The 18,681-nt window shown below is 31.5% G+C and overlaps 1 protein-coding gene and 1 long non-coding RNA gene across 2 annotated transcripts; one reads left to right on the forward strand and one right to left on the reverse strand.

Annotated features, from left to right (window-relative positions):
• Positions 1–63: 63 nt before the first annotated feature.
• On the reverse strand, positions 64–16,896 carry LOC126734033 (solute carrier family 35 member F2-like). The gene is made up of 7 exons (XM_050437552.1): positions 16,667–16,896; positions 16,302–16,605; positions 8,457–8,610; positions 3,966–4,122; positions 2,070–2,277; positions 1,835–2,010; positions 64–1,784 (listed from the first exon to the last, which is right to left on the reverse strand). The coding sequence occupies exons 1-7, from the start codon at positions 16,741–16,743 to the stop codon at positions 1,586–1,588; spliced, it is 1,275 nt and encodes a 424-aa protein (XP_050293509.1). The 5' UTR covers positions 16,744–16,896; the 3' UTR covers positions 64–1,585.
• Positions 16,836–17,418, forward strand: LOC126734041 (uncharacterized). The gene is made up of 2 exons (XR_007659932.1): positions 16,836–17,027; positions 17,122–17,418. It is a non-coding gene; the product is annotated as an uncharacterized LOC126734041 (long non-coding RNA).
• Positions 17,419–18,681: the final 1,263 nt, after the last annotated feature.

The following is an 18,681-nucleotide window of genomic DNA, read 5'->3' on the forward strand; positions in this document are numbered from 1 at the left end:
AATTCGTTTATTCCTCTTTTCCACGAAGAAAACTGGGTAAATTAAAAACTAACGTTGTTTCTTTCAGGTTTTTATTTTAGCACCGCATATTAGATACCGTGAATATTAAGTAGATACACAATAATGACGTTAAACCTTATTATCATACAAAAGGTAGAAAAGTGTGTTCGTTGCTTAGCGGAATATGCCAAAAAAATCACTATACAGGATGTTTCTTAAGGGGTGGATTAAATTTGTTATTTAAAAAAAAGTTGGCCACCCTGTAATTCTAAAACACCCTGTATTAGCAATTATTATTAATATTAACTATTTTAATTTAATTTATACAATTTTCCCTATAAGAACTATATTTCAAACTAGGTATATTTGAAGAGCAGAGTAAACAGGTTTTAAATCAACGTTTCGTAAGTTAGATTTTCTGAATCCTCAGGGGCGATGAAAATAAATTTAATTATAAAGATTTTATCTGTAAAGGTTTCGCTGTGATATATTCTCAGTTCCCTGAGGATGCAAAATACATTTTGCAAAACGTCGCCTCTTTATCAGTTGTTACTTATGATTAAATGGGCTCCTTAAATGAAGAATATTAATATATTAACAATATTTAATTAATAAACGAATATTTATAAGTAATTGAGCAAATTTTGGGAATAAACTGTAACTAACATTATATACATTTTTGCCAATATTAAGACATACAGGGTGGGTCAGAGTTAAAATGAATCTCTTAAGCGAAATAGTCTTAGTACCACCCTGCAAATAAAAATAGAATAGAATGAGAGCACATGATAGCATGCCGATGCCCAATTAACAATTTTGTTAATTTAACAATAATTTCGTCGAAAGGAAATTTACATACAAGACAGCACTCGATTGCATTAATCAGTCTATATTTTAAACGAATAAAAGTGTAAACAGAGCAACTTTTTAATGTAAAAAAATTGGGTTTGTGGTCAAACGATTGAAAAAAACGTTTAGAATTGTATTTAGTTTATCCCCAAGGCTTGAGTTTGCAAGACTTTTGCTTTTGCACCTGGATTTTAATCGTTTGACCGCAAAATTCCTTTCTGTTATATTAATCACTAATTTAGGGAAATAAAGAGTTACCCTGATAGCGCAAACATCTGTGAACATTCCAGAGAAGTTCTTATACGGAAATATTAACTAAGACATGCTTTTTCTTCAACCAAAAAATATTCTTATCCATATTAATAAAATTGTATTGAAATAAAAAATAATGTCCCAATTAAAAATGAAATTACTACTTAACTTCTTACTCCGGAATATTTCCTTAAAATATTTTCAATAATAGTGAGAAATTATGCGCCAATCAAAACTGGCATAATCGCTACTTATTCCAGAATCGCGATCAAATTCATCTTAAATTCATTCTCAGAAACTCCTCTATATCGGTGTAAAAATGTTATTAAAATATTTTAATTGATTCTAAACAATTCCTTTATATTATAATTACCTTAAACAAAATTAGAATATTTTAAATAATAATAAATGGTAATCAAAAAAATATCATGTTTCCTGGTCGTATATTGCGCTATCAGGATGTAGATTACAGCCATTTAGTTAATTATGCAGTAGTGGTTTGGTGGGCACCTAAAATATCGTGACTGCCATAAAAAGACGTAAAAGTGGTGTTAGTACTATGACTTAACGGAAACGTATCAGTACTATTTAAAGTTCCAAATCCACCTCCGGACAACAGAATCTCGTTCATTCTATCTTCGCTATCTACGATAAGGTCTTGCATCTGGCAGTCTCCCTGTTGCCTAAAGAATTAAAAAATTAAAATTTATGCATTTTAAACCTAAAATATTACCGATTATTCAGTTGATAAGGCATCGTATTGTGATGATAATGGTGATGGTGATGATGATTTCTTTCGGCGTTTAATGCTAAAACATTCCCTACAGCTCTTGTGGATGTTCTCTTTATGGCGTAAATGTACACCCCTGTCATAGAAAGGGTGTATGACAAGAAGTAGAGGGCGTGAAACTAAATTTAAAAAAAAAAACAAATTGCTGCACAGTGATGGTATATTGGTTATAGCCTACCTTGTAATTAAATAGCAGAATACCTATTATGAGGGTGTAAAAGTTTCCGGATAATAAGGATAAATGCAGGGCCGTCGTACCCATATTTAACAAAAAAACGCTGGAAAATGTGCAAAACATGAACTGACATGCCGAAAATGACGACAAAAGGGCGCTGGAGTTCTTCCACGTTACTGACGATACTAACGTTTGTTGTTCCAGTAATAACCTTAGAAAAGAAAATAAATATTCATTTATGACAGTAGTGAGGATATTGTAGGGAGTCGGACAAAAAGTTTAGAAAAAAAAACAATTATTTCTTGACTACAGGATTCTGTAAGGAACAGAAATCTACAATATACAGTGGTGGCCAAAAGTATGGAAACTTTAAACTTTTTCAAAAAATGCAGAAAATATCGCAATACGAAAACTCTCAAAAATATAAATAAACAGCTTATCAGCAAATAAAGAAATTCCAATGGAGGTAAAGCAAAAGAATGTTGTTTATTAGTTTTGATGAAAGAGGAGTTATTTGTCTGTAGCCAAATGTATGGAAACCTTTAATAAAATCACAATAATTGTTTACTACAAGCTGTTTAACGGTACGATTTTGTATGAGTGAAGACAGGCATCATGCCTAAGTGTAAATACTTATCTAGTGATTTAAAAGTATAATAGTTGAACTATACCAGAAGGGTTATAAACAAATTGAAATAAGTAAAAATTTAAACATTTTAAAAGGCACTGTTTCAAAAATAATTAAAAAATTTGAAGAGAGAGGAAATGTTTCGGTAGCCCACAAGCAAGGAAGACCAAGAAAGTTGTCCAAAAGGGCTATGAAGGTAATGAAAAGAATATCGATGAACGACCCAAAGAAAACTTCTATAGATATTTCCGGAGAAATGAGTGAAATGGGGATTTCTGTGTCTGCTCGCACGGTGAGAAGAAGGCTAAATGAAGTGGGGCTTTTTGGAAGAGTTGCTTTAAAGAAACCACTAATATCAGAGAAAAATAGAAAGGATCGCTTGAAATTTGCACGAGATCATCTTACCTGGTCTCACCAAAATTGGAATACTGTATTGTTTAGTGACGAAAGTAAGTTTCAATTATTTGGGAGTGACGGGAGACGTTATGTCCGGCGACCAAAAGGTACAAGGTACAGCCACAAATACCAAATGTCTACGGTAAAACATGGTGGTGGAAGCGTAATGGTGTGGGGTTGTTTCTCCCGATCAGGTATTGGCCCCCTGGTTAAAATTGATGGAATAATGGACCGTTTTCTATACAAAGACATATTGGAGAACAACATGTTGCCTTATGCTGAGGAGAAAATGCCATTGAGATGGTTGTTTCAGCAAGACAACGACCCTAAACACAAGTCCCAATTTGTGAAAAACTGGTTAAATGAACAGAGCATTGCTTTAATGGATTGGCCTTCACAGTTCCCAGATCTGAATCCCATAGAGAATGTATGGGATCATTTGGACAGGAAGATTCGAAACCATTCGATTTCAGGTTCAACTGTGGGAAATATTGCAAACTGAGTGGGCTGCCATTTATTATAATATAATTTATATAAATAACTTTCTTCAGTTTCCAAATTTTTGGCCAAACAAATATTAATTTTATTTCATTTTCTTTTTACAATACGTTTAATTTCAAATTAATATGTTAAGTTAGGTAATATATTATATATGCTTTATCACAATATGAGTAACTTTATTATAGTTCCTGGTTTCTTAAAAAAAAAATACAAATTAAAAAAGTTTCCATACTTTTGGCCACCACTGTACTTTTAATTAATTTTTGCTTTTCATGTGGATTAAAATAGAACATCTGATATTCGAAAGGTCGGTAAGAAATCATAGTTTTTTGATTTTATGACTACAACATTTCAAAAATGTTAATTTGTCTTACATTTGTAATCCGCTAATTATGCTGCCAAACAGCCCCAATAGACCGAGATATTCGACAATATCGGTATTCTTAACCGAAAGCTCTTGCAGGACCGTTACTATAGCGAATAGGACTGCGCCCCCCAAGCACAGCATGTCTCCAACGAGTTGGTTCTTTCCTGTAAAGGTGAATCAAAAAATAAATTATTTAAAAGTTGATCCAAGTGATCCTTTTATTTTATATTTTTTAGCCGCGTTTTCAGTTTCAAATATGTTCTGATGAACTTATACAGGGTGGTTCAAATGCGATCTTCAACATGGGGATGTCGGAATCTATAAGAGATACGAAAATGGTTACATTTCGGAAAATTATATTATACAGTACTCCGTATTTGGGTTTTATTTCATAACTGGGATGTGTATCAACAGATGTCGCTAACGCTAATATACTATGCTATAAATATTGCGGGTGGAATTTTGATTTTAATTTTTTTGAAGAAAGAAATAGGTACATAGAAAAAAACAGTTTGACATATATATATATATATATATATATATATATATATATATATATTTATTTTTACCTTGGTGTTTTGTTGTGTAATGTGTAATATATGTACATTGTTTAGCGCTCACTTAGGGTTACGTCACAGTTTCCGAAAGTAGTTTTTTATTTAATTAAAGACTTATAAAGAAAATGTTATGCTCTTAACTGTAGTTATTTTAGTTCACCATGTGTAAAACACATATCACAGCTCATTTATAGTAAAATTTGTTGATAAATTGATAGCGATCAAAAACCGATTAATCTATAATATCTTTTTCAAATAATTAACTATACATTTTTAGTTTTAGGCTGATGAGGTTTTTTTTGGTTTTTCGAGTTTAAAAACCGTATTCGTTTTTTCGGTTTTAAAACGAAGTTTTCTAATAAACGGTTTTAACCGAAACCGGTTTTTCTAAAAAAAAACCGGTAAACCGGTTTTTAGAAAAACCGGTTTACCGGTTTCGATTTTGGCCGGTTTTTGCCAGCCCTAATCTGGACCGACAGCAACCGCACCATACTTTATTTAAAACTTTGGATAAAAATCTTGGTATGTTTAGTTGTTTTAATAAGCCTAAAAGTAAATATGGAGATAAAATGGATGAAGAAAGTAAAGAAAACTTACTTCATGAGGTATGGATTAGCGATTTTTGTACTTATTGCGTTTCACAAAAAAATAATTTTGATATTTAGATAAATATACAAAGACATATCGGAAAAGTCTAAGGATATTTTTATAAAATAATAAAATTATAAAAAAAATTTTTTTTTGGTGATCAATTTAAATCAAATTTGAAGATTGGCTCATCCTGTAGATTTCTGTGAGACAAACAGAATCTTAACACTGATAACAAATATTTTAGGAATTTTTTCACAAAACAGAAAAATCCATGGTTTTTATATTGCAATAAATATTCTGGTAGTCTCGATTTCGTTCATGGTACGAGTTACTGCTTTGCAGAGTGAATAAAAAAATTGTGTTTTATCATGGAACGACGTCATTTAACTTTGGACGAGATGAATAGAGCTGTAGGACTTCTTCAAGGAGGCATGCGGCAAATTGATGTAGCTGAGCGTCTAGAAGTCTCTCAGAGCGTTATAAGTCGATTGTAGCGGCGTTTTCGTGAAACTGGAAATCCAGCTGAACAACATCCAGGACGTGACCGCGCTACGACAGCTGCTCAAGATAGATTTTTAGTTTTAACTGCTAGAAGGCAACCTCAACAACATTACAGCTCCTGAATTGGTTATCAACTTGCAGAGAGCACACAATATTACCGTAGGCCGTGATACTATAAAAAATCGTCTCCATGAAGCCAACCTCCACAATCGAAGGCCACTTAGATGTCCACCTCTTTCCAGAGGCAATCGCGCTGCGAGATTAGAATGGTGCCAAGAATATCAAAACTGAAATGAACATGATTGGGCTACAGTTTTATTCACCGACGAGTCCAGATTTGGATTTCATCCAGATTCACGTGGAGTGAGGGTATGGAGACGATCTGGAAATGCAGAACGGTTAAGACATGTCCAGGAAGTGTATACATACAGAGGGGGTACAATTATGGTATGGGCTGGAATAATGATGGGCGGTAGAACCGACCTCGTTTTTCCAGATCGCTTCCTTACAGCTCAGCAGTACATCGATACCATTCTTCAACCTGTTGTTCGTCCGTTTGCTGGCGCTGTTGGCCGAAACTTCCACCTAATGCATGATAATGCGCGTCCACATGTCGCACGCGTAGTGATTGACGGGTTGGAGAACGAGGGGATTGATGTATTGCCATGGCCAGCACAATCTCCTGACCTTAATCCAATTGAGCATGTATGGGATATGCTCCAACGAAGAATAACTCCACAGATGGGTGACATTTACACTGCCTTTCGTTTCCGGGAGCGACTGATAGCGGAATGGGCAAACTTACCCCAACAAAACATCGACAATGTTATTTTGTCTATGAACAATAGATTTCGAGCCGTCATAAACCAGCGTGGAGGTCATACTTTGTACTAATTTGCTTTTTTTATAAAGATTTTTTTTGTATCTAATTTAAAAAACATTTTTTTTTTAAATTTTAGTTCAGTTCTTTATTTTTGTAATTTTGGTTACTTTTTTAGTATAGTAAAAGAGTCTTAATTACTATAATTCGGCTATTATTTATCCAGATCAATCCAAAAAAAATAAGGTCAATTTATAAAAATATCCCTAGACCTTTCCGATGTGTTTATGAACCCAGAGAAGTCTACGCGACAAGTTTTCTAAAATATATTCAGTGCCTCTCGTACAAGTATCTGTAAACAACTTTAGTGGATTTAAGCTATTTAAAAATTTACTTAGCTCAGAAACTGCTTCCTGCTGATGTTAAAAGATGTGTTTTGTATAACTGGCTTTTGTATAACACAAAAAATTACTGATTATCGCAATTTTCTTGAGAATGTGATATGGACCGATGAAAGTACATTTACAAACTGGCATTTTTAACAGAAATGATCTCGATAATTTCGTGAAATTTGGGCACAAGTGCGATTTAGCCTTAATGTTTGGCAGGTATCTAAAAATTGTCTGTAAGCTTTTATTTTATTAATGGAACTTTTCTTCTTACCAGTTACATTCTTGTTACCAGTTTTTAACATGGGATTTTGAAGATTATTTGGATAATACAATTCCTTTAGAAAATTACTATACAGTTTGGTTTCATTAAGATGGTGGTTTCCCACACAATATACAAGTTTTAAATTATATTATAGAATGATTTTGTGACAGGTGGATTTAAAATAATGGTCCTGTAAAATGGCCGACAAGGTCTCCTGATTTGAATGTTTTAGATATATTTTTATGAAGAACACTAAATTATCGAGTTTATGCGAGGGAGGAATTTCAAGGTATTGAGGAGATAGAGCTAGAGAGAGCAAGGTATATAGGAGATGGATATAAGAGCCTTGGCACACAGGGACAACAATTTGAGCACTTAATATAATTTTATTTTAAGATAAATGTTTTTTTTGTTATTAAATTTATTGTTTATTTAGTTTTTTACGAACGCGTGTTAAACCTAATATAAAATAAAATTGTTAATAAAGTTTGCCTAGTTTTTATTAAATAAATACAGTTAGTCCCTTTTGAAATATTTACAGATGTTCCAAAAATAATAACGGTGTAACCCTGAAGTAATGTGTGTATCCTACTATGGTATTGCGTTGCTAGTATTTCTCTCTATCTTGTATCCATAATGTATAACATTTATCGTCAGTTTATGCATAGCCTACTGTGGCAAACTTAGTTTCTTTGAAAAATTCAGGTTTTTAAAAATAAAAAATACTACTTGTGATACATCATTAAAAAAGGAATTTTGCAAAGATTTAAAAAATGCAAAAATCCAATATGGCACCCATAAGAAAGAACAAAGTTTATGATGGTTGGCAAAAAGCAAAACGTCGTCTTAAAGATCTAAAAATCGTCTAGCACGGAAAAAGTAGCAATGCAAAAGTGCAAATTATTTTAAATTCCGATAAGCTCAGAAAAAAAATTAATTTTCTAAAATTTCTTTTATTTCATAAATCTTCGGAACCATTCTGAATTTTTAAATTTTTGAAACAGCTTATTGTTAAGCTCAAAAATTATCAGTTTGGCCTCAATTTAACCATCTATCGTATTTCTTATAGATTCTGAGATTCCCATGTTGAGGGTCGAATTTAAAACACCTTGTATAAGTAATAAAAACGTTGACAGAAACTCTTCAAAAAAATTCTTTTAAAACTGTTTAGAACTAAAAACTGAAGGCAGAAACATAAGATCACTTCAAATGCCTCGGATAAAATGATTTAAGTCCTGGAAAACATTATAAAAGGCTTTTAAAGTCTGGAATAAATTTAAAGAATTATTAAAACTGCCTGGATGAAAATATATCCAAACTTCCCGAATATTATTCAATGTTATAGTTTTAAATACATGTTTAATAAAAAACTTACCATCAATCTTAGTGTCTTCAATATTTGCCCAAACTAAGCACCCCACGCCAATAAGGCATACAGATACTGCCAATATATGCACCATTCGATATCTGACTCCCAGTACCAGGCAACTTAATGCTAAAGCTACCGGTATTGCCACACATCCAAGTAACTAAAAATTATACAATTATTTAGAATAGTTACAAAAAAGTATAGTTCCTACATAGGGCTCAGTACTAATCATATCCTATTTTAACCGTAAAAATACATGGACTCGGTGGACTCCGTTTTGACCTGTCTAAAAGTAACAGCCAAAAAAATACACTGTTGCGATTTTATTAACGTTTTTAATAATAATATACAAATAATTTATAATTTTTGAATTTTGGATTTAAAAATTGTCCATGTAATAAATATTAAAAGTACTCAATAAAACCTTTTAAATGAGGTAACACAAGATTTCTATTTAATGCATTTATTCAAGATGGCGCTTATGTGTTATTTTGACATTTAGAACTGTCGTTTTTATGTCAAAATAAAATAGTGACGCATTTATTTTCGTACACTGATTTTTACCTATTCAAAAATCATAAAAATGTAAAACGTTAAAATAAAAAAAATACTTTTTTATTAGGCCGCCATTTTGAAACGAGTTAAGATATGGGTCTAATATTTCAGGCTTATAAAGTACTCATTGAGACCTTTAAAATGAGGTACCACACGACCCCCCTTTCTATTTAAAATTTTTTCTCAAGATGTCGCCCAGCCGCCATCTTGGAATTTACAACTACCTAGTTTACAGTGAAAAATAGTATCTATAGACCAATTTACTTATGCCAAGTTTCAAAAATTTTTTTTGACCCGTTCAAAAAATAAATGGGGGGGGAACTTCAAAGAAAAGCACTAAAAGGTGGGAAAGTATTCCGATTAATTTTACTATTGCTATTACGTTTATTTACTTATAGATTTTATCGATCTAAATATTTGAAATTAATTATTTATTCTTCGTCTCCCTCTCCCCATATCTTTTCCAAAGGAATCAACTTACTTCCCAAGAGCTCTACCGCGTCCAATTTTAAAAAGTTTTTCAAGCGAAACCCCCATTTTTTATGGGTTGATCACAAAAAGCGTTCTTTCAGATTGATTGGTATTCATCATTCAGAAAAATCGCCAGGACCGATTTTCCGAAATCGTGTGCACAATAAGTTATCTGACTTATATAAACAAAGACAGCCTCAATAGAAATCAGGGAGTAATTGATAACTTATTGTAGCTCCTTCCTCCATTAGGAAATTGACTAAATGACCATTAAAAAAATTATTTTATGGAAAGTTAATATTTCAAATACCTAAAATAAAATTAAAAATGAACCCGAGAAACAACGATCAGAACGACTCAAAAGATCTTGTTTTCGTCATGTCTTGCCCCGGAGGTGACATCAGCAACTGTAGAGAGTTACCTTTCAGAAGGAAATTTAAAGAACAAATTATAGAATAATTTTAAAAGTATTACAGTTAGATTGGCTGTTCCATTTAATGACAGAGAAATGTATTTAACACCTGAAATGTGACCATAAAGAACTATTTTTAACCATTTTCTGACCTTGCAGTAAGGGTGAAATATAACAGAATTAGTGTAGTAAAAAACGGGGCGAAAGTCGCTTCCTTCTCGATTTATTTTTTTTTTTACCTTAGAACAAAACGATCTATATGTCATTTTATTAGATAGGTCATTGTTTATTAGAAATTACAAAATATGACCTTTTATTAAGGTCCCGACTTTTTTTTTTTACAAAAAACTGGAAATACGAACATTTTTTTAAATCGTGTTTTTTTATACATCCCTCTAATATCTACTTAACTAATAAGGCTATTGACATGATTTTTTTTAAATTTTAACACACACACTTTGCGTAAAACAGGGATTAAAATGTATAATAGAATGTATATGCAGATTATGCAATAATAGTTTAAGTTTTAATGACGATATTTCAGAATCAAAAAACGAAGAAGCCTAATATAATAATATTATGATTTTTTTCATACTTTTCTTTTAATGTTTTTTTTCGCAACCTTTTATACGTATAAAATGCTCAAAAGCGTAGTGAGTATAACTATATTAAGCAAGATAAACATCGCTAGATTGCTTTATCAGTTTCTGAAAGGTGCAGAGTTTAAATTCCGCGCGCTATAAAAAATCATAGGGAGCATAAACTACAAAAGTAACAAGAATGATTATGGTAGTAAAAACTTTCTTAATCATTTGTGCACATTTTCTTCGCAGCTTGTTATATGAAATTCCCAAAAACAAATTTTTTTTTCAATTAGTCAAAATTTGCCTGCATAATTTCTGAACTGCCAAGGTCATCCATGTTTTGGGCATATTTAAAATAAAAAATTCCAATCATTTTATACTTTGAAAGAAGCCCCTAAGTGTGTGTGTTAAAATAAAAAAAAAACCTGTCAATAGCTCAATTAGTTAAGTAGATATTAGAGAGGATGTATAAAAAAACATGATTATAAAAAAAGGGAAGTTTTCACAGTTTTTTGAAAATAAAAAAAGTCGTAACCGCAAAAAAAGGTCATATTTTTTGGTTTCATATGTAGAATCATATTCTTGAGAATACCCAATAGGTTTGATCTTGTTCTAAGCTCATAAAAAAATACGACACAATTTTACTCATTATTTACTCCCCTATACCTAAGGCGGAAAACAAACGACAAAAAGTTTGATAATGCTGCGTATCAACATCCGATCACAAAGAAATAAAATTCCCTAACTAGAGGCATATGTTGCAGATAAACCTAATTTGCATAACAGAATATTGTCTTACACAAAACGACATGGAGATGTTTGATCTAAATGGTTCTGTTATGGTATGATGCTTTGCAAGATCTCAGTGCCAGCGATGTGGTGCTATGTTATTGGTTAGAAATAGCATAGGATCTAGCTTTAAGAATATTGTTGTAAATTTTAATATTGAAAAACCTGTAGTTACTTGTGTATATAGTGGATTCAACACGAAAGGAACAAATGCATTTAAAATTCAGGTATTTGTTTCTTGTTTAATTATTATGACAAATCGATTAGTATTTTCACTTGCGCGTTTATTTAAATAAAAGATTTCCATACAGGGTGCCTCAAGTAGAAACTGTGGCATCAACATTCATTTTTTTTTAATAGAACACGCTGTATAATATAACGTTTTACAATTCTATAATATATGAATAATTTTTGTATAGCAAACCACCTGCCTAAAGCCAATAGTTTGTCAAATACATAAATTTAAAACATAAAAATTTATTCTACATTTATAACAACTAATGTTTAATTTGTTGTGCATTTGATTCAATGAGTCTTTTGCATTGAAAATTTTGATTACAGGGTATCTTAAGTAGAAACTAAGGCCACATTTTGTCTATGTTAGAAAGTAAGTAGGATTTTCTATACAGTTTGAACTTATTCCTGCTTTAGTTGTTTTATTCTCTGACCCATAAGAGACTGACATACCTAATAACGAGATATGGTTTCAACAAGAAGGGGGGCTTCCGCACTTTGCCATCGCCGTTCGACAATTTCTTGATGCAACTATTCCTAACTGATGAATTGGACGAAGAGGCCGATTGAGTGGCCAACAAGGTCGCCGGATATAACCCCATTAGATTTTTTCACAATAGTGAATAGACCAAATAATGTTGATGATTTAAAGCAAGTAATTCAACAAGAAATTAGACTAATCTATCCGCAAGTGATTGGAAGTTATTTACCCACTTCAAAAATGCATTGAAGTAAATGGATAACAAGTTAAACATCAGTTGCCATAAATATTGTATAAATTTTTATTTTTTCATGTCGTAGGCCTCATTAGTCTATTACGTCAAATTTGACAAACCGCTGACTTTAAGCATATGATATGCTCTACAAAAAGTATTCAGAATATATCATAGAATAGTAAAATGTCATGATATACAGGGTGTTTAATTTGAAAAAATTAATGTTGACGCCATAGTTTCTACTTGAGGTACCCTGTATAGAAAAATTTTACTGCAAAAACGCGCAATTGATAATGCGACTAATCGCCATGTCCAAAAAGAAAAAAACACCTGAATTTTAAATACATTTGTTCCTTTCATAGTGAATGCATTGTATTTTAAAAATCTTTATATTTTATACTCTATTTCAGAAGTGTGTAGAGCAATAAAACCTCATTAGGTATGCAAAAGTGGTACCTGGTGATCCACCAATATTTTATGCTACTACCTTAGTTGGGTATTAGTTTCAATGTAAAATTCTTTCTTTTCGTTGATTGCAGGTAGTGCCACCCATTGTGATTACACTACAGCGTAGCAGTGACTACTAACGTTTAAAATATGATTTAAAAGTATTTATAGTCTGTATATATTACCTGACCCCATTTTTGCATGTTACAAAGCGTTAAAAGATAGGTACCTATACAAAAGGATTAAAAGTATTTATTTAGTATTTAATCTCTTCAAAATAAAGGCATTTAATCCGTGAAAATTAAATTCATAAATATTATAAGTATACGCCTATGAACTACCACGAAATGTAGCCAAACAGAACGGAATTCCCCAGTTTATTGCTCTATACACTTCTGAAATAGAGTATAGTAATTTATAGACCACCATTGTACAACTTTTGACATCTTTTTGGATGATATCTCTTAATCAGAGAGAATTGTCAAAAGTTGTATAGATTAGAAATATGTAATGCAATAATTTTAGAAAATTATAATTCGATCTATTAATTACTCAGGTAAACTTATGTAAAGTATTCTAATTCTTGCAGGCAGTTGAAGCACTTTTTAAATATTTTTTTGAGGCACTTTTAAGTCAATTTTTAATGTTTTTAGCCTAAAAGAAATAAAGAATTACGTCAATTTCCAGGCAGTTAAAGCCATTATCAATATCTTTTAGGCAACTGAAGTCACTAAATCATTTTTAAATGTTTCAGGCCTGGAAAAAACTAAGTATTATATCAAGTACCTAGAACGAATGTCTGAATTGACCTTAAGTGCCTTAAGGTAACTTTAATTGCTTGGAAAGAGTTAAAAACGAATTCAAACGCCTTGGAGGACGAAAATTTGACTTTAAGCACTATTGATTTAGCCTTAAAAAACGCGAACTTTCAAGAATTTTTATTTCCAAACGAACAGTATTCAAAAATTTATAAATTCAGGTTAATTTTAAGGTGAAATCATTGATTTGGACCTAGAAATTTCGAAATTCAGGTTCGTGGAATTTAAAGCATTTTTCCTGACTGACAGTCTTGATTAGTCGTGAAATTCATGGTTTTTACGTGACATTCATTACGTGTTTTTTAATGTTTAATAACATTAAGTCTTGATTTTGACTTACAAATAAAATTAAATTTTCGATGTAATTCCAAAATTTGTAGTCAGAATTTAAATCTCAAAGTTATTTTCAGGTCTTTTTCAGGAAACTAAAGTAATATTTGATTGCTTCCATGGAGTTGAAATCACTTGCATGTAATTGGAATAATTCTTTATTTAAGGTATTTAAATTAATTCTTAAGTTATTTGCAGACTGTTGAAATTATTGTGTTTTTTTTCAGACAATAAAAGCAATTTTTTATATTTAGGTGACTGCGGAAAATTCGACTTTTATCAAGTTACATTTTTTAATGTCTTCGTTCTAAAAGGAAAAGAAATTACCTTTAAACATCTAAAGATGATTTCAATTGCCTATAAAACCTATTTAATTTTTTACAAAGTATAAAATTAAATAAGTTTTATTTAAGTTATACAATCAATATTTTCGATTTTAAAACTTATGACTAACAGCCTCCATTACACATATACAGACAGGAACATTAATAACATTAACGCAAAACAAGAAACATCAATAAAATTGTACATACATAAGGCAATCTGCGATCTTTTTTAAAACAGAAGTAGTATTTTATAATTGTGTGTACTATTGTAGTATTTTTTTAATTTCTGTTTTAAAAAATATCGCAGATTGCCTTATGTATGTATATACAATTTTATTGATGTTTCTTGATTTGCGTTAACGTTATTTATGTTCCTGGTTGTTGTTATGTGTATATGTGTAATGGAGGCTGTTAGGGATAAGTTTTACGAAAACCCGAAAACCTTTAAATTTTTATATTAGTCTTGATGAAGACGAAAGATATATATCGTCAAAACATCGGCCAATTAAAAACTTGAGGTTTCTCTAATCCCGCTACCTACATTTTCACCAGAATACCTAATTGAGGGATATTAAAATTTCGGCCAGTGACTTAAATCCTATGGATTATGTAACCAACCTTCAAGCATTTTCATTTAAACAAGAAGCTTTTAATCAGATTCGGGATATTATTGTCAAATTGAAAAACAAAAATAGTTCTGATATATTTGGAATTAATGTTAAAGTAATTAAATGCATCCTCTTCTGGAAACATTATTTCTGGTGTTTCACAAAGCTCAATCTTGGAAATTAATAATTGTTTTATTTATTGCGGTAATTTATTAAAATGTTTTATGGCCCAATATCCCGGACTAGTCTCACATCTGCCAAGACGCCAATCGAGCATTCCTACCCATGGTCATGGTTCACATTGGGTGTTTTTTTCTTAGATTTTATACTACAGAAGGGTAAGTTTAAAAAAAAAAAACTACTTTTTTGGGTAAATTTGATACCCAAAAGTAGATTTTTTTCTGAAAATTGGTACGCAAGTTCTAAGCATCCATAGCGTTTTTACTATACACCATTAAAATTTTTAGATTCTCCATTGGCATAGTTCATGCGGGATTTCAACTGAATATTTTTTTAAAAGAAACGCTACTGGCTTTTCTTGTAATAAACAATATTTTTAAATTCTTTATTTCTTTTAGAGCATATCTGGCCTCTTGGCAATTTTTCGCCCGATGCACGGTTTTCGCATAAAAAAATAAAAACCATTATTGCGGATAGCCATAAAGCCTAAGTCAGATTTTCTCCATCAAGTTTTACTGTTATAACTCTATTTTTAGCATTCTTTTTAGAAGTTTTTTCCGGTAAAACATTCGAATATATACTTAACTGTATTTGAATGTTTAGAGTTTACACATAAATTAATATTGAAGTCGAATTTCTCAACACCATAAAAACCCTCTATTACCAAATTTGGTGCTGATATGTTGCTTCCTGTATGAATTATTAAGAAATAATGAAAACTAAATTAAAACTTTAAAACTCGTATTTCGGTTATTGTCAATTTTCGGACTAGACAAATTTGGTCAAATTGTAAAATTTTCAACCAAAGAATATGCTGTTGCTCTATGTCCACTAGGACATAGAACTAGGACATAGGAGTCATGGGACACCTGGTATATCCTTAAAACTAATGGACGCTTAATGGAGTCATCAAAAGATACACCAATGTTCTACTTTATACTGTCAAGGAAAAAGACTTGATTTTTTCTGTTGTAAGTATAATTATATAATTATATTATAAATTTGAATGTTCCCATTTAATCTTAATTTTAATTATAATTTTCAACTTTTATTGTTGATTTTTATCTCTATGTTTTAAAATTGTATTGAAATAATTTAAATAGTTATTAAATATTAGAATGGTTTAATTTAATTTAGTTTAATATTATTTTTGACAACTATTTTAAACAAAAGAAAAAAATCTATACCGTGAATTTTTTTTAAATTCTAGCACCTTGAAAAAGGTCTAATATAGGCGAAAACGTTGACAATAAAGAGAAAAAAGATTTAAACGGCTTGGATTTTACTTATCCCCATATCTAGCTTAACCCTTCAAACTTAAAACAATTCAACTGGGTCACTAAAATAACATATTAAATTAAATTTTTGGTTAAACACATACCTGGATGCTAGTAAGGGTAGTAAACTGATGTGCGGTGCTCATAAGGGTATTCGCTTCGACATCAATGATACACAACAGCAAATACCGCCATCCTCTGGCCCTTATAATGGAAATAAGGCCCTTATCGCCACGCCGGAATGCCAACCAACTGGTGTAAATCGCACACAAAAACAGGTAATGCGGAAACGATTGTCCGGTAGGTAAAACCTCACTCGATCCCGTATTCAAATAGTGTCCCAAGGTGTTTATACCGCATAAAATAAGCGAAAGGAACTGACCTAATATGATGTTTTGCCAAACACTCCTGAAAATTAAAAAAAAAAATCATTTAAATGTCGTTAATTAGTTATATAGTACGTGATTACCATTTGCCTAGTTCGGAAAGGTTATTGCCTAATTTATCGCAAAACCCCGTCCGAACAGGGGTATTGTTATCGCCCATAATTCCGCTCGCGGATTCATTAATTTTTTTTTGTTTGTTTACCGCAGGATCCGGCCCTTTAGGGTGGGGCAGACTGAGGCGAGGCACGCCAGGATCTGTCGGCGGTGGTGGTGAGGGCGCCGCGACGCCGCTTTTAAGCTCGGGCGTATATTTTTGTTTTTCGTCGTTTATTGGCGGGAAAACGTTGGATACGTTTCAGATTTATACCGGGTATCCAGGAACTCTACCGACAAACTTTAAAGGGTGATTCTCCAACAAAAAATACGATTTTATTTTATATGAATGTATGTCCTAAACGTTTTACTTATCTTCAAGATGTAAAAAATTATTTTTTTTTCTTTTAATAACTATGCTACTCATGTAGATATTTTTTTAAAGATTTGCAGATATGTTCTATGCATTAGGGAGCATTTTTGACGTACAAGAAAAAAAACCAGTGACGTCCGTTGCTAGATGAAGTGTGTAAGTATTTAAATCAGACTTAGCAAAATAAATCCATAGGAAGAGGTGGTCCAATTGCTAAGGCTCCTAGATCTCCCGATTTAAGTCCCGGATATTTTTGCATTTAATATCGAAAGTTTATGCCCTTCCCATAGAAATTATATTGACTAAACGAGCGATAATATAAAATTAATTTTGTTATGTTTTTTGTAATAAATCTCTTACTTTCTTTTACGTGAATTTTTGTTACACTCTTATAAAAGTGAGTTGTACAGAAGAAAAATGCGTAATATTACGTTTATATAATCGATATCGTAACAATGCTTTCGCGGTTCAGACGGTAAAGCAACTAGCACTGGTTGATGAGTCAATTAGAGTGATTCATTTTGCGCATTTTTGTTTGTATAACTACGATTTTTTTATTGCAATAATGATTTAAAATCAAAACGTTTATCTGCAGATTTTAATTTTAACTATTCTAAAAAATCCTTTTATTTTCAGAGCCTGCACCTCCTTTGTTGCCACTAAGAGATACCTTGCTTTCCAAAAAATAATATCGTTTCTAAAATAAACTTTAGATATTCCTTATTTTTTTAAATTCCTTATCTGTTTGACATAAGTAGGTACGCTAATTCCTGTTTTCTTTTCCGAAAAAAACTGTATTGCTCTATTGTGAACGGTAGCCTCTACATGTTTCTTACATTTTTCCAAAGCTTTTTTCTTTTTTACTTCCCTTTTAACGAATGCCTAATCTGCGCTTGGTTGATTGAAAATGATGTTGATGAAATCTAATCTTGGTTGATTGAAACAATAGATACGGCAATAAAAACAACACGTCGCATCTATACTCTATTTCAGAAGTGTATAGAGCAATAAACTGGAGAATTCCGTTCTGTTTGGCTACATTTCGTGGTAGTTCATAAGCGCAGGTACTTATAATATTTATGAATTTAATTTTCACGGATTAAATGCCTTTATTTTGAAAGAGATTAAATACTAAATAAATACTTTTAATACTTTTGTATAGGTAGCTATCTTTTAACGCTTTGTAACATGCAAAAATGGGGTCAGGTAATATATACAGACTATAAATACTTTTAAATCATATTTTAAACGTTAGTAGTCACTGCTACGCTGTAGTGTAATCACAATATTATTATCCCAATATTTAAAAAATGGAGGTATTCAGTCCAACGAAAAGATGTACTAAAAATTCTTCACTATCGCTGAGTGAAAAAGTTATTATTTTAAATGTACATGATTGCATAAAACACGATTACCCTAGTTTTACTGTGCAAGAAATTGTTGAAAAATGTTCTCGAATGAGTGGAATTGGAAAGTCCACCATTTTCAAATTGTTGCGGGAAAGAAAAGTAGCAGGTCAAGTGGAATCTCCCAAGCAAAAGCCAGGACGACCTACAAAAGTCCTTGATGAAAATGCTAAATGTATAATTCTGGATTTTGCCTGGGAAAAGCATAACCGCAAAGCACTTTTAC

This window comes from Anthonomus grandis, chromosome 1, assembly GCF_022605725.1.
Source record: "Anthonomus grandis grandis chromosome 1, icAntGran1.3, whole genome shotgun sequence".
NCBI classification, from domain to species: domain Eukaryota; kingdom Metazoa; phylum Arthropoda; class Insecta; order Coleoptera; family Curculionidae; genus Anthonomus; species Anthonomus grandis.

What these genes read in the sequence shown, in the direction of transcription:
- LOC126734033 (XM_050437552.1), bottom strand. Translation starts at nt 16,743, where the DNA reads ATGGGCGATAACAATACCCCTGTTCGGACGGGGTTTTGCGATAAATTA. An exon ending in CTTTCCGAACTAGGCAAATG is followed by an intron (nt 16,606 to 16,666) that starts GTAATCACGTAC and finishes TTTAATTTTCAG; the next exon opens with GAGTGTTTGGCAAAACATCA. An exon ending in CCTTATCAACTGAATAATCG is followed by an intron (nt 1,785 to 1,834) that starts GTAATATTTTAG and finishes TTAATTCTTTAG; the next exon opens with GCAACAGGGAGACTGCCAGA.